The sequence below is a fragment of the Hemiscyllium ocellatum genome, chromosome 26, assembly GCF_020745735.1.
Source record: "Hemiscyllium ocellatum isolate sHemOce1 chromosome 26, sHemOce1.pat.X.cur, whole genome shotgun sequence".
In the NCBI taxonomy this organism is placed as follows: Eukaryota; Metazoa; Chordata; class Chondrichthyes; order Orectolobiformes; family Hemiscylliidae; genus Hemiscyllium; species Hemiscyllium ocellatum.
This window is the reverse complement of record NC_083426.1, coordinates 13,233,696-13,250,595: the sequence shown is the minus strand read 5'-3', so window position 1 is coordinate 13,250,595 and position 16,900 is coordinate 13,233,696. Positions and strand designations below refer to the sequence as shown.

The window sequence follows — 16,900 nt, the reverse complement described above, 5'->3', positions numbered from 1 at the left end:
GAATGGTGATATTTTTCCAAGTCAGTGGTTTGTGACTTGGAGGGGAACTTGCAGGTGATGGTGTTTCCGTGTATTGTCTGTCCTTGTCCTTCCGAGGTAGTGGCGTTTGTGGTTTTGGAAGCTCCTGTCAGGCAACCTTTGTTGAATTTCTACAGTACTCATCAGGCTGCAGTATGTATACGTCATTTATGTTTGAGAAATTAAAATGACTAACTGTAATTTATCCAAACTAAATGGGAAACAATGGGGTTATATCTGACTGTGTGCTTATCAAACATTTCTGGATTCCTACTTTCCTGTAGAGGTCACTGAGTAGTAATCTGTGGTGGGAGTGCAGCTGATGGTGCCCTCATTTTAGCATTACAATGTTGTGCACCACTGGACCAGAACTAAACAAATTTTTGCATTGTTTTGAAACTTTGGAATAGTTACATGAAGGTCAGTCATTAATGTATTCCCAGATGTCATGTAAAGTCTGTGGTGAATTGAGAGATGTTTGGAATACTCACTTAAGTGTGCATATATTCAATTTCTGTACTGCTACTGCTTAACTGCAGGTTTGTCACCTTAATAATAATATTACTTGGAGTTCCCAATGCTGTGCTAAACTTATGACTTGTTTCTTCACAGTTTACTATAATGAAAATCTCTTGATTCCTGTTAATTGACCCTTTTTGTGCTTCCAGCATTTTAATAAAGCTAGGCTGGTGGTTCTCACATTGAGTATGGAGAAAATCATAAAAGCAATTGTATATTCTGTTCTATAAATAGTATTTTACTCCTGTACATTCCACCAAGCAGCCTATAAATTTCTTGGCAACAATAGTAGCTCCACTTCATCTTTTAGAGGTTACTGTATTCATAAATTGTAGCATAAAGGTACATCTCCTATCTAGTACAAAGACAAAAGGAGCATGCCTGTGCCATGCAGTCTTAATATATTTTGTGATGCACAATTCATTTTAATTTTGCTTTAATAACCTTGTTCTTTGAGTGTGCATCTTGGAGATTTTAGCTCTAGGACTCAGTAAGGACATACAATATTTGAACTTTTTTTTTAGTTTGGTAATCTCTTGCAATGGGATGAGGACAGGTGGAATAGCTCCCTCCTTCTTACTCCTCATTTAGAGTCATAGACATCATTTTTTTTTTAAAAAAGGAAATGCTCAATGTTGTTTTCTTTCAAATGTGTTGACATTCACACTCTTGGAGCTTAGACCTATTGACCTTTTCTTAAATTTTGATCAATTTTCAAGTTTTGATCAACTTTTATGCAAGTTTGCTGCATAGATCTGAGCTATAGGCAGCCAACTTCTGAACTGACAGCAAGCTCAGAAAACTGGAGAACTGGTTAACCACTGGGTCAATACCTCCTTCTAGGAGACTGACCAGCCCTTCCTTCTTCTCACTCTTTCCCTTTTGATGGATCTCCAGCCAGTGGTGGTTGACCTGTTTTCCAGTTTAATGAGCTTGCTGCCTACATCTCAGACCTGTGCAGCAAACCTGTATGAGTAACTGGCAGGAAAATTGATCCAATTTAAGGAAAGGGTCTGTAGATTTAAGCACTTTGAGTGTGAATGGATTACAGTTGTGGTCTTCCTATATTTAATTTGCTTTGGTAAGTGATATCTGTGCTAAATAGTGATTTTAATAATTTACTGCTCTTGACAGACTGGAGGGAGTCCTTTTTTAATGTTTTGTTGTCTGAGCTTTGATGGCCAACAATTTAGTAATTATATATGCAATGATTTGAGTAGTTTTCAAGTTTTGGACAGGTATTGAAGTGAACTAATTTTTAATGAGACTGAACATTTGCTTTTGACAATACAAAGTTTTAGTGCAAAGTACCTGCTTCTGAAAGTTCCTTACCTGACCTGCTTACATGGATTACTCATGTTCAGTCATAAAAATACAGGAACACAAGCAACCACATTTTTAACCAACAAAGAGTGACCAATCAAATATCTTTAATTTAGCTTTTCTTTGCATGTGCTTTCATTATTAATTTTCTTATTATTCATTTCTAAAGGATTGTGAAAATTCACTTAAAACATTGAGGAGAAATCTGATTCTTTTTTAAAAATGGCTCTGTTGGACACTTTTTTAACTTTCCAAAACTGCTTTATGGAAGTCAGGTGTTATCTTAAACTATGTAAACAGACAAGGCTGATGACCTCGAACTACTTGGACATACTGGAAGTTACATGTCTGAGTTTATGGCTGTCAGGAGTTGTGGCTATTTGATACTGTTTTGACTTCAGTTAAGACTTAGCCTATGAAATGAGATTTCTTACCTCTGTCTTTGCTACTTTACTGAGAAACTCTTGGAGATTCCATGTGAGAGGTTCAAAAAAAATGAGGAAAGCTTTCTAAGTGTATAAAAAGGAATGTAATATATAAAAACTAAAATACCTGTCCTCCCTGAGAGGATTCTTGCTCTTGACATCTTCTGAAAGAACGGTTTCTGAGGAGATCCCAGTATTGCCTGCAAACAATTAGTGACACACTTGTGTGAAAGGATGGCAGATTAGAAGCTGTCTAGAACATCTCATTTTGTAGCCTTTTGAAAATATACAAGTATTTCATCAACTTTAATCTCTGGGCAAGTTTCTTTATTTTTTATTTAGCTGGTGTGTATGTATTGAATTATTTAGGTTAAATATTTGTACTGTAATATTTCAAATGGTTAATCAGCTTTACATATTTGAATAAGTCTTGTTTTAATAATTAGTCACTGATTTTTATATTTATTAAATTTGCTAGTTTTACTACTGAACCTAATATAATTGGCAATATCAATATATACCATTTTTAATTTTTTTCGAATTAGCATTAGAATCCCTACAGTGTAGAAATGTGCCCTTCAGCCCAACAAGTCCACACCGACTCTCTGAAGAGTATCCCACCCAGAGCCATTTCCTTACCCTATTACTCCACATTACACTTCCCCTGACTAATGCACCTAATCTGCGCATCCCTGAATGCTATGGGCAATTTAGCATGGCCAATCCACCAAAGATCCTGCACATCTTTGGACTGTGGGAGGAAACGGAGCAGACACTGCGAGAATGTACAAACTCCACACAGACAATCGCTCGAGGCTTGAATCGAATCTAGGTCCTTGGTGCTGTGAGGCAGCACCGCTAACGACTGAGCCACCATGCTGCACTTTTTGTGTTAGGTGGAATGGTGGGACTAGAGAGAGAAAAAGCATTCTTTCAAACTTGGTCATAACGCACTGAAAATGATACGTGTTCAGAGTTTTAAGATTGATTTATGGCTCAGAGTCACAGCAAGACCTGGACAAATGGCAAGTAGCATTTAATAGAATCATAGAATCCCTACAGTGTAGAAGCCCATCAAGTCTAGATTGACCCTCTGAAGAGCATCGCACCCAGACCCACCTCCCCTACCCTATTCCTGTAACCCTGCATTTAGCATGGCCAATCCACCTCACCTGCACATCTTTGCACTGTGGAGGGAAACCAGAGCACTCAGAAGAAACTCATGCAGACATGGGGACAATGTCCAAACTCCACATGTTTGTGCCACATAAATGCCAGGCAATTATATCACTAATAGGACAGCATTTTCCCATCACTCCTTGACATTCAATGGCATCTCCATCGCTGAATCCCCCCCACTATCAACATCCTGGGCGTTTCCTCAGGAAAAACTCCACTAGACCAGCCATATCCATCAGTAAGTCTGGGGCTATGAATTCTAGAATGAGTAAGTTGACTCCTGACTCTCCAAAACCTGTTCACAATCTGCAAGGCACCCATTAGGAGAATGGTGAAATATTGCCCACTTCCCTGGATGAGTGCAGCTCCGACTGTACTCAAGAAGCTTGACATTATCCAAGACAAAGTGGCTCACTTGACTGGCACCACATCCACAAATGTTTTCTTGTTGTGCTACTGATAGTGTACCATCTGCAAGATATTAAGTTCCTTAGATAACACTTCCAAAGCTGCAATTTCCACCATTTTAGAAGGGTAACGGCAGCATATGCTTAGGAATACCACCACCTGAAAATTCTTCTTCAAGCAACATGCTATCTTGACTTTAAAATTTGTCCTCCAGTCCTACTGGGTCAGAATCCTGGAACTCCCTCCCTAACAGCATGGTGGAGTTACCAATACCAAAGGGCTAGAGCAGTTCAAGAAGGCACTCATCACCAGAGCCAAGGACAATGAGGGTTAGACAATAAATGCTAGTCCAGTTAAGTCCTCTGAACAAATGGGGAAAAAAGTAATTCAAGCCTGAGTCAGCAACGCAAAATTGGTTGAGGAAATGGTAGCATCCTTTACTAACTACTGAATACTTGAATTTGTCTCATGTTAAGAGGCACTTATATTTACTCAATAAATATCTGGATATTATAACTTTTTTTTATGCCTTTTACAATATAGGTGGGACCAATTTAGAGCCTGGTCAACGTAATCACAAAGGCTTATATCTTTTACTTTAAATGTCACTATTGATGGGGGAGATCAAAAAAATGATGACAGGAGACTCTCTAAGAGCATCAGAAGCTGACAAGTTTGGACAAGTAGTATCTTTGCAAAATTTAATGTAAGCGCAACTTGCACTATTATTTGTCTCATGTGTGACCTCTGTTCACTTCTCATTGATTCATTGAAGCTTTGTTTCTTTGTTTTGAATTGATCGCAGATTAACTAACTTTGTCTATTTGTTCAAGTGTAAAAGAATCTGGATAGATTTGGGGAAATCTACTGATAAATGGCAAGTGTTATATAATGTGAAAGAGTAATAAACAGGATCTAGAAGAGGATTTAAAAGAGCTGGCGGGATAGATTGATTCAGTAATCAGTACCACATGCAGCATCAGTAAAAGAAAGCAAATTAGACTCATTGAGTTGTACAGCAAGGGAAGAGCGCTGGATTTGTTTGAGTTTGCACAGAATGTAAGTATGGATGCATTTGAAGAATGATGTGCAATTTCTGTTCTGCAAATTGTGGGCAAAGGAAAATCCAGTTTTTTGAGGAATTGCATTGACACAACTATATCAACAGCTAGGATTAGGTACCATATGATGAGAGAATACAGAAGCTAGTGTTTGCATTGGAGCAGAGAAGACTAAAGGTTACCTGCTTTAAAAACTGTTGAACACTAAATGCTGTGGGCGAGATAAGCATCGCTATGCTTAATTTAGTCACTGATTTTACAAGCAAGCTTTTTTCAGGGTTTTTATATTAATTTTTTTTTCTTGTCAGTCCTCTAACTGTGCCTCCTAAAATTTGGATTTTATATTTTTCTGTCCAATATTTGTTTATGATATGGTGAAACTGAGGCATCCTCTGATTATTTTGCAGCTTCTACTGGATTCTCTTATCAAAAGCACTGAATATATGCTGTCTTATCATACTCTAGTATATCCTGGACTTTAAATGGGCTTCCCACATAAATATCCAAGTCTCTATTTATTTCTGAAACAAAAGGCAGTAAATATTTAATTATGTTAGATTAAAAACTACTTATGAAAAGTTGCATTCTCTGATCAGTGTTAAATAATTGATCAACATCCAGCACTGAGGATTTTTACCTTCCTTGATAACTGGAATTAATTGCTACTTTCATCTAGTGAAGCAGGTACCGTTTTAATTAGTCAGTCAAGATTAATTTGTGGAAATTTTGTTTTGTTTCTTCAAATGCCACTGTTTTGGGTATTAGTTGAAAGTCATCTGACTTGACATTTTCTGTATATTGTCGATGAACATTCCCAGCAAAGTGATAAATCCTGTGTATAATTTTTCTAGTAATTCATGTGAATCTGTCATCTAACACAGACAAAGCATAAGCTCGTATATTGAAAAGGATGGGTGAAAAATTCAAACCTTGGCTCCAGGGCACAAACTTGGTATAGTCAATAGCCTGATTTGGGGAAGTTTGGGAAATGGTGTTCTGTTCAGGCAAGGCAGAAATTTGTTTGCTAACTACAGGCCTGACCAGTCTGGTACAGGTGTTGATGCTGGGCCCCTCAAATGTTAACATGACTCATCTGAATGTTATTTTTTTAAAATAGCAGAAGTGAGATAATTGGCATTGAAATTTAATTGCATTGTGGAACTTTATTATTTTCCTTGTTGAGAGAAATAAGAACAGGAAATGATTCACATTTGTGTTCTCCCTGTTATGAAAGTGCTGACTCACTCATTCAGACTTTGCTCATGTTGTTATCTTACAAAATATTGAGCCATTGGGTGGAGGAAATGTTACACAATAACACCTAGGCCTCTCACTGACATGGTTGCTCATTAAGTCACCACCAGGGATTCTGATAAACCAATTTTGTTTTGAAAGACCTATTTTTCAGTGTTAGTTTCTATTGTTCAATTATTACTTAGTCCATTTTTGCTCTTCCACCTTCCTCCAGATCTTAAATTTACAACACTAATCGAATAGATTGCACTAGTTCCACAAAAAAATTGTCTTCAGATTCTTTTTTAAAATAAAAGTAAACTTTATTTACTTTTCCTAATTTACTGTTATGACCAGACCCCAAGTGCAGTTCCCTAATTTATCATCTGTCCTATTGGTGGGCTGCAGCAAAGTTTGTAGATGAAGAATCACTTCCTTGTGAATATCTTTTTACAAGACCAAATGAATTCCTGTTTTAAAAGGAGCCAGTTTAGCCAGATTTTGTTTTAACAAAAGAGGCGGTTTATTAGTTATTAAATGTGAGTTTTTAAAAAAAATGCAACGTAGATGAGAAATGAGACTGAATGCAAAGACCAGTGGAAGTTAAAATGTCAGTCTTTAGTTGCTAATGAAGAGTAGATAGTGGAACTTTGATAGTTAAACAGTGGATTTTGGGATTATTGGTTTTGCAGGCTAATTGAAATCCTTTTGTTGTCATGATTTGGAGATGCTGGTGTTGGACGGGGGTGCACAAAGTTGAAAATCTCAACACCAGGTTATAGTCCAACACGTTTAATTGGAAGCACTAGCTTTTGGAGCGACACTCCTCCATCCTTATTCTTTTGTTGTGTTTGCTTTTAATGATTGGCTAGCAGTGGTCAGTGAAGAGGGTTCTTTTGTCCTGTTTCCTTCGACTGGTGTCTAGCACTGAGAGAGAAACTCCTCTACTTCCAACGTGACTAATGGGTGATTCTTCACCTGTAACCTCAGCAGCATACTTGAGCACAGGCGTACCTCAGTCCACTTATGCTTAACAGACTGGAGTTGACTGGCTTTTAACCCCTGTGTATCATTGAAAGGGGAAGATGCAAAATCTGACTCTTCTCCCATCATGTTTGCAGTTTGAGAACTCCTAGGAGATTACAATTTGGTTTCTAGTTGATATATCTTTTCAAACTTCCTTGACTTGTCAGCAGAGGACTATATTAGCGAGTTTTGAGAAGATTTGTAGCTCAGGTGGAAGTTCTGGATGTAAGTTTGCTTGCTGAGCTTGAAGATTCATTTTCAGACATTTCATCCCCATATTATATAGGAATATATTATATTCAGGATCTCTGTCTTTGTCTTTGTTTCTTTCTTAAGTCCCCTCTCATTTTTGGTCTCGCTCTCTCTGCCCCTCCTCCTCCAGCTGCCACTGCATATGCATCCACAGTTCTTTTGCTTGCATATCCATCCTTTTATTAAAAAAAGTCATGTGTAGTAATTTACAAGTTTAATATGGCCGTAAGCACTTTTGGGGTTCATCCATGATGATGGCAACTTCTCACTGAAGCTGGTGGAGCCAAAAAGAGGAAGACACACACACAGACACACACCTTTGTAATCTTGATATGATTTGAGTGTTTTTGCCTTTTGGAAAGAAAGTTAGTCTAAAAGGGTTTTGTTTTCCCAGAAGTGCAACACTCTCGTTTAAGAAAGTGGTATACCCTTTTTCAAAAGGTGATTCAGGGTTAGCATCTATTTTGATGGAATAGTTACCCTCAAACTACCATCTGCATATTGCCCCTATTGTGCCCACACATGTCCTCATTTTGTTCCATCGTTTTCCGTGGATTCTAGGATTACTGTAAATCTCTGCTTGAAAATAAATGTAGTAAAGTTTGAGAAATTTCCGATGAATGAGAGTGGTTTTAAAATCCAATGCATTTCAAACAAATTTCTTTATGCATTGGCCCAAGTAAGATGTCATTGGCAGAATGTCAGAGCAATGGCAAACTTGTGCAAATGTTACTGATAATCTTCATTCTGCGTAATGTTATGCTGCACCCCTGTTGTGTGTCTCTTCAGTGTGATGCTTTCCTGTCTTTACCACTTCTGTTTGACTGATGGCACCTAGCTTCTGTGAGTTCTTGTACCACCATTAGGAATCTCTCTTTTGATTTATTTCTTGTAGGTTTTGGAGGGTGGAAGGATCAATTTGTTTGAATTTATATTTGAATATACTGTGTTTGCCCTTTTGGATTTGGTCATGTTTTTCCTTCCTCACTCAATTGTCCTGTATTTTAGTTTGTGGTATGCCATTTAATCTGATCTAACTGGCAAAATTGTGCCTGTCTTTAAAATAGAGTTCCAAAGAATTTAGTTCTCCGTGGGCTTATCTTGGATCTCTGTATTGTGCAATACTTGTTTTCTAACTTGCTCTGTAAATGAGAGTGTATGGTAGTCTTTTACAGTCAAACCTTGGAAATCACAAAGGATTACTTTCTCACTTTCCTGCTTTAAAGAAGGCGCTGGTTATTATGGTACATCAGCATTTTAAACAAAATGCCTTCAGAATCTGATAATTTAGATGACCACGTTCTTTGGTTATTGGTTGCCTCATGTATGTTTGGATTCTGTAAACTTGCAGTGTTCGACTTCACTATAGGCTTTTTCTGTGTTTTAGATGTGCAAATCATGTATCAAGGTCTTTGCATTTTGTGCATCTGAACTTTTCAGTGCAACCCATCCTTGTTAAGGAGCTGTGTGCCTCTACTGGTGAATAAAGTTGTGTGACAGACAGGTAACGATGTCAATCAACTTTTTATAATAAGATATCCCTTGTTCTTTTATGAAGCTAAAAATCTGTACTCTTCTTGAAAACTAAACCTTGATTTTTTTAAAACTAAAAGTGCCTAAATTTGGTGTGTAGTTGATCATCAGAAATAGCTCTCTTATGATCTATTGTGCCGTCAGCCAGTTTGCTACACAATGCCCCAATCAAAGTGACTGTTAATTAAATGTTCGACTTCTTTGCATTTCTTGTGAGGGCATTCCTGGGGGTGAACAGGAACTATGAAATGATGATTTCCTTGGAATTGGACTCCAGTGGTTGGGATTCAACCCATTGTCTTATTTTAATAGAATTGGAGTAGTTCCATATATTAAGACCGTAAGACATGGAGCAGAAATTAGGTCATTCAGCCAATAGTCTGTTCTGCCATTCAATCATGGCTGATAAGTTTCTTAGGGAGAAAGTGAGGACTGCAGGTGCTGGAGATCAGAGCTGAAAATGTGTTGCTGGAAAAGCGCAGCAGGTAAGGCAGCATCCAAAGCGCAGGAGAATCAACGTTTCAGGCATGAGCCCTTCTTCAGGATAAGTTTCTTCACCTTGTTCTCCCACTTTCTCCCCATTACCCTTGATCCCCTTGATACTCAAGAACCTATCGATCTCAATCTTAAATATACTCAATGACATGGCCTCCACAGCCTTCTCTGGCACTTAATTCCATAGATTATTAACTCTCTGGCTGAAGAGATTTTTTTCTTATATCCATTCTAAAAGGGTCTTCCCTTTACTCTAAGACTATGCCCTCAGGTCTTAGTCTCTCCTACCAATAGAAACATCTTCCCAACATCTACTCTGTCCGGGCCATTCAATATTCTGTTTGTTTCAACTAAATTCTCCACCCCCTCCTGCCCTTATCCTTCTAAACTCCATTGAGTATAAACTCAGTCCTCAAGTTCCTCACATTCCTGGGACCATTCTCGTGAACCTCTTCTGAACACGTTCCAGGGTCAGTACATCCTTTCTGAGATATGTGGCCCAAAACTCTGCACAATACTCTAAATGTGGCTTGACCAGAGCCTTGCATAGCTTCAGAAGTACATCTCAGCTTTTATACTCCAGTCTTCTCAAAATAAATGCCATCATTGCATTTGCCTTCCTCACTACTGACTCAACTTGCAAGTTTACCTTGAGAGAATCCTGGACTAAAGTTCCTAGTCTCTTTACGTTTCAGATTTCTAAATTTGCTCCCCATGTAGAAAATAGTCCATGCCTGTATTCCTCTTGCCAAAGTGCATGACCTTCTTACTTTCCCACATTGTACTCCATCTGCCACTTCTTTGCCCATTTGCCTAACCTGTTCACATCCTTCTGCAGACTCCCCGCCTCCTCAATGCTACCTGTCCCTATTCCTATCTTTGTATCATCTCCAAACCTAGCCAGAATGCTCTCCGTTCCTTCATCTAGATTGTTAATGTATAAAGAGAAGAAAAGTTGTCCCAGCTCTGTGATCCTTGCAGAACACCCCTGGTCATGGGCTGCCATCCTGAGAAGAGCCCTTTTATGCTCACGCTCTGCTTTCTGCCAGACAGCCAAACTTCTATACATTATAGCATCCTGCCTCTGACACCATAAGCCCTTATCTTTCTTAGTAACCTCCTTTGTGGTACCTTGAAGGCCTCGTTGAAGTCCAGGTAGATAATATCCATTCACACTCCTTGTTCTAACCTGCTTGTTACTTTCTCAAAGAACTCTAGCAGACCTATCAGGCATGACCTCCCCTTGATGAAACTGTGCTGACTTTGCTGTATTTTACCATACACTTCCAAGTATTCAGAAATCTCATCCTTCACAATGGATTCCAGAGTATTCATGGTATGCAGCTAATTCACTTTTACAAACTGTAGTTATCTTACTGATAATCTTTGCGGCTGATTTAAGAAAGCTATTCTGGTATTGAATTAACATTAGATTTCTGAAAACATTAAAATTTTTTTTACTATCATCTAAAGGTTGTGAAAGGATGCCTTAGACTTAATGGAATGAGGGAACAGGTGACAGGTGTATTTAAGGGTCAATTTGATGAGAGCAATATAAATGGTGGTGGGGGAGCGTGGCTAGTAAGCAGTGGGGTGAGACTTCTACGGAGTGTGGTTAACTGAAATAAAGCGGTCATTAAAATGAGGACTTGGACCCCTTTTAAGTACAGTTACCTTCTCATGATTCCATTCCTCAGTTTTAAAAAATTCAGTTAATTGCCCTTAGTTCTCTGAGGAACAGAATCAGTTAATTGCCCTGAGCTGCAGACTGCTGCAACAGCAGTAGTGAGAATAAAAGGGTAGAATTGAAAAGGGATCACAATACGATTAATGCAAATTGTGCGGAAATTGGCAAATTCTTTTTTTAAGTTACATAGAAGATTTAGTTCTTCATTGTTTTTACACTCACCTCCTGGCAGATGGATTGAAGTGTACGATGAACGTGCCTTGAATTCAAGTCTGACCTGTATGGATTTTTAAAAAGAATTGACCCTCAAAGGTTTTGGTTGGCTCAGATACATTAAAGTATTTGAGTAAGCTGTATTTGAACTGTTTGCTCTGAACACTCGTGAATGCCATGGAATGCCTTACTTTCTATTGTATTAACCACTGCGTTACAATTAAAGGAGAGGGGAAGTATTTAAGATAGAGGAAAGAACAGAAAATCATTCAGTGTTTTGTCAACGTTTTGGTTGTGATGACACATTTGATGCACTTGTTGCCTGTGTTACTAGAAGATGTTTTGGTCAGACATTGCCCTTCAATAGACACACATGTGTGATATTGGTATTGATTATGGATGGAAAGGTTAGCCTCTGGCTGATAGCTAAGGCAGCTGAATGCCGTTGCCCTTCTAAATATTTTTGATTTGCAAGCATGGGTAATACCTAATAAAAGCATTGCTAATTGTTTAATTGATACATTAAGAACAGAACCTTTGCTTTATAATAGGCCATAAATAAATGAGTGCTGAAGAATTTTAAATATCAAATTTCGCAATCAGTTAATATGAAAAGAGATTTGTGAACGCCTCTGGAAGGTTATAGGAAATTAGATCAGGTGACTAAATCTGTTTAACAGTGAAGTTTACTTAAAGCTGTGGGTGGGGGATAAACCAAATTCAATCCTTCGGAAATGAGTTGGCTGTGAAACACAAAATTACAAAAAAGTACGCTTGGGGAATTATTCTCCAGAATACAAAAGGAAGAATGTCTCAGAAGAGCAAGGTACATTTTAAAATTTTTGTTTCTTATTTTTCAATAAGCACTAAATGTTTTGAGGATCTTTAAGTAGATTCTTGTCTATTTATACCAAAGACAGAATTGTGAGAGAAACTCAACAAACAACATCAGCGGAGAGAAAGCAAAGTCAATGTTTTGGGACCAGTGGAGAAGGGTCACTGGCCCCGAAATGTTGACTCTGCTTTCTGTCCACAGATGCTGTTAGACCTAAGTTTCTCCAGGAATTTGTTTGATTTTCAGCTTCCATAGTTTTTGTTTTTTGCTTTTTTAAAGTGTCTTGTCAATTTAAGCTACCTCCCTTTGACTTGAAAACCCATCAGAAAGGTTCATTTTGAATCTGTATGGTTCCAAATATGTACAACAGGTGAACTGCTTAGTGTTTTTAATAAAAAGTCCCAGTTGATTTTGGAGAAAATGGCTCATCATTTTTAGTTGTTTTTAAATTTATGTGCTTTCTTCAGCATCATGCATGCTTTTAGATAAAATGTTTAATTTTGTTCGTCAAATAGTTTAGATGTACAGTGATAATCAGTGTTGCATTGATGTATCCAGATTGGAAAGATCCCATGTTCACTCCCAAGGCTATATTGCTTGGCTAGTCATTGTGGTGCTTCAGTCCACAGTTATCTGTGTAAGACCCAGTTTTATGCCCCATCTGTCAACTGCCCAGATCTTAAAGGCATCAAATAAAATGGAGTGAAAGCAGGAGTATAATGTTGACATGTGGAATTAGCCATGATCATATTGAATGGTGAATTGCTGTTTTTTAAATTTTCAATGCTGTTCTTAAGTGTGCTTGCATGCAAATGCTAGTTGAAGAATGCACGGAGTTCACTTGTGATTGCCCCCAGGGTTGAATGATCCGTTGATGCTACTTGCCTCAGCTTGATTTATTTGATATGGAACAGTGGCTGATAGGCCATTTCTTTAATTCAAGGATTCTCCACATCAGCTGAACTCAAGATGTGCTAAATGCTGATAAAGGGCTAACACAGGATTGCAGGGCTGCAAAAGTTTAGGTTACAAAAGTATGGACTAGCAAAGCCATGGGAAGATTTGTAAACATGGTTGAGAATTTAAAATAAAAACTCGTCAGCCAGTGCAAGATGATGGCCAAGCAGGACATAGTGTGATTTAGGATGTTAGCAATAGAGTTTTGAATGAGCTTAAGTCTATACAATGTGGAAGCTTAAGTCAGGGTTCATTTGACATGCTAAAGTTTAGTAGAAATAACAAAGGCTTGTGTAAGAGTTTCGGCTTTCAACGTGCAGAGGCAGTGATTAAGCCTCATGATTTACAGAGGTGGAAGTGTGTGGTTTTTATAATGCATATGTGGTTGGAAATTCATCTTTGGTCAAACATGATGTCAGGTTTACAAAAGTTCTGATTCAGCTTTCCCACAGAGCCTGTGAGGGCATTTCTCAGGGAACAGCTGATTAAGTAGATATGAGATGCAAGTAGTAGGAGCATTCCAGTGATGAGATGTCAATGTTAATTTCTAATTCCTAAAATCAAACAAGTTAAACTCTTCTAAATGCCTGTCAATCAATTATACAGCCCCATGTCAGAAGCACATAGCATTTCCATTTGGTTGGATGTTCAGTACAGCTTGGTCTCCTAATGGTGGATGACTACACAATGAAGACCTGGAGAAGGAGGAAGTGTAATCTTTAATCTTTTGAGAGACTGTATATACAGTTGTGCAAAATAGTGACGAGTAGGAAAGTAATTCTTCCTGTCTGGTGTTCAGCACTGTGAAACCTGGTACGTGTGTGCCGTTTCCTACATAGGAACACCGGATGGGTGGACTGTGAATAGCCATGAGGTCATACTTTTGCGATTATAGCATTGGTTGCTTATATAACATCAGTTTGCTAACAACGTTTTATTAAAAAAATGTACTTAGTCAGGAAACATACACCAAGGAGTTACTGGAATCTTTTTCCTGGGAAAAAAATTTAAAAATCAGAAATGGCATCTGGGTTGGGCCACAGTTTCGGTCAACAGATTCAACTTTTATAGTGAACAAGTTTTTTTCCTTTACTAACAGAACATTGACTTTACCTTGCGTGCATGTTTGAACACTCCCTTTTTTTCTTGTAAAGCTGTGGAGCAGGAAGTATCATGATTGTCTGGTGTTTACGACTGACTTTTGAAAGGTTAGGATGTCTATTTTTTAATTCAGTTTCAGGATGTGGATGTCTCTGGCTAGCCTTGGAACCTAATTACCCCTAATTAGTCATTTAATTACCCAGATGGCAGTTGAGTGTCAACCACATTACTATGGATCTAGAATCAAATGTAGTCCAGAACAGTTAAGAATGCCAGATTTTACCTTAAGAGGCAATAGGAAACTAGATGGGATTTTCAAACAATCGACCACGTTTTCATGGTTGTTTGACTTAAGTTCAGATTTTTAAAAGTTAAATTCAAACTCCATCATCTACCATGGTAGGATTCAACCCCCAATCCTCAGAATATTTCCTGGGTCTCTGTATTAATAATCTACTGATAATACCACTAGGCCATTTTTGTTTCATGAGTTATTCACTAGAAAGAACCCGTTCCTGGGACCAATGTTCTATGTGAGGAACGTTTGAGGACTCTGGGTCTATACTCAATGGAGTTTAGAAGGATGAGGGTGGATCTAATTAAAACATACAGAATACTGGATGGTCTGGATAGAGTAGATGTTGGGAAGATGATTCCATTGGTAGGAGAGACTAGGACCTAAGGGCACAACCTTCGAATAAAGAGAAGACCCTTTAGAACATAGATAAGGAGCAACTTGGTCATCCAGAAAGTGGTGAATCTGTGGAATTCACTGTCACAGAAGGCTGTGGATGCCAGGTCATTGAGTATATTTAAGACTGAAATAGATAGATTCTTGAGTATCAAGGGGATCAAGGATTATGGGGAGAAAGCAGGAGAATGGGGCTGAGAAACTTATTAGCCATGATTGAATGAATGGTGGAACCGGTATGATGAGTTGAATGGCCTAATTTCTATCTTACTGTCTTATTTCAAACACCCTGAAAATCCTTGAGCATTTTGGTTCCAAAGTCTTTGGTTTTGGGGGAGTTGTAGCATGATTTCTATGTAGAGTAATTGTGAGAAAATATGTAACAAGTTCATCCTGTTTGCGAGGCCAGGCCCATCCTTCGCAACACTGGGGACAGGTAGAACCTCGTTGTTGTGGTTCTGCTCGCCGAGCTGGAAGTTTTTGCTGCAAACGTTTCGTTCCCTGGCTAGGGAACATCAGTAGAACCTCAATACGTAGTAGCACTTGGTGTTTGCGTACCGGGGATCCACGCACAGCTTGATGCAGCCACACACCAAGGTGGCCATCAGGGTGAGAGTGGCATTGGGCGTGTTTTTTCCCTCATTGCTCAGGTCTTTGTACATTGTGTCTCTTCGGACCCGGTCCATCTTTGATCTCCACATGAAGTGGAAGATGTCCCGGGTGACTGTGGCGGCATAGGTTCTGGGGGATAGGCCAGACCTGTGCCATATATAACAATGCTGAGAGTACCTCACACCTGATGATCAGGTTTTTCCCGGTGATGGAGAGTGACAGTTGCTCCCATCTACCTAGTTTCTGTCTCATCTGCCTGATCCGGTCCTCCCAAGACTTGGCGCACACCCCAGCCCCTCCGAACCAAATACCCAGCACCTTCAGGTGGTCAGTCCTGACGGTGAAGGGGATTGAGGATTGGTCGGCTCTTCGATTGATCGAAGAGCATGGCCTTGCTCTTGCCTTGGTTGAACTTCGCCCCCGAGGCATGTTCCAACTGGTCACATTTGCACATGATTCTGTGCACGGACAGTGGATCCGAGCAGAAAACGGCGACGTCGTCCATGTACACGGAGGCCTTAACTTGTAGGCCCCGCTGCCAGGAATAGTCAACCCTCTCCAGCTTGCATCCTTCCTGATGGACTCGGCAAATGGCTCTATGCAGCGCACAAACAAGGCAGGAGAGAGAGGGCAGCCCTGCCTGACTCCAGATCTGACTCATCCATTGATTGACTGACAATGTTATTGTAGATCAGTCTGATCCAATTGCAGATTCCCGGGAGAGGCTGGACCAGCCGCTATCTTTGGATGAGCTGACCAAGGCCCTCTAGTCCTTTGAAAAGAATAAAACTCCTAGAAGTGATGGCTTACCGGTCGAGCTCTATTCTGCCAGGCATTGGTGTTGGAGAGACTGTTAGGTCTGAAGGTTGATAAGTCCCCGGGGCCTGATGGTCTACATCCCAGTGTACTGAAGGAGGTGGCTCGAGAAATTGTGGATGCATTGGTGATTATTTTCCAGAGTTCGATAGATTCGGGATCAGTTCCTGCGGATTGGAGGGTGGCTAATGTTATACCACTTTTTAAGAAAGGTAGGAGAGAGAATGCAGGAAATTATAGACCAGTTAGTCTGATTTCGGTGGTGGGAAAGATGCTGCAGTCTATTATAAAGGATGAAATTATGACTCATCTGAATAGTAGTAACATGATAGGTCAGAGTCAACATGGATTTATGAAGGGGAAATCAAGCTTGACTAATCTTGAATTTTTTGAGGCTGTAACTCTGAAGATGGATGAGGGAGATCCAGTAGATGTAGTGTATCTGGACTTTGAAAGCTTTTGATAAAGTCCCACATAGGAGGTTAGTGAGCAAAATTAGGCGCATGGTATTGGGGG

The 16,900-nt window shown here is 39.2% G+C and overlaps 1 protein-coding gene across 2 annotated transcripts in view; it reads left to right on the top strand.

The window, feature by feature from the left end:
- LOC132828345 (S-adenosylhomocysteine hydrolase-like protein 1) overlaps positions 1-16,900 on the top strand; it is a 90,714-nt gene that overhangs the window by 26,615 nt on the left and 47,199 nt on the right. The window contains exon 1 of one of the 2 annotated variants that reach the window (XM_060845369.1): positions 12,133-12,198. The exons of the other annotated variant lie outside the window; for it this stretch is intronic. Coding sequence (XP_060701352.1) covers positions 12,181-12,198 — 18 coding nt within the window. The 5' untranslated portion in view covers positions 12,133-12,180. Of the gene's footprint in view, positions 1-12,132; positions 12,199-16,900 lie in introns of those variants that run through there. 2 annotated transcript variants of the gene reach the window in all.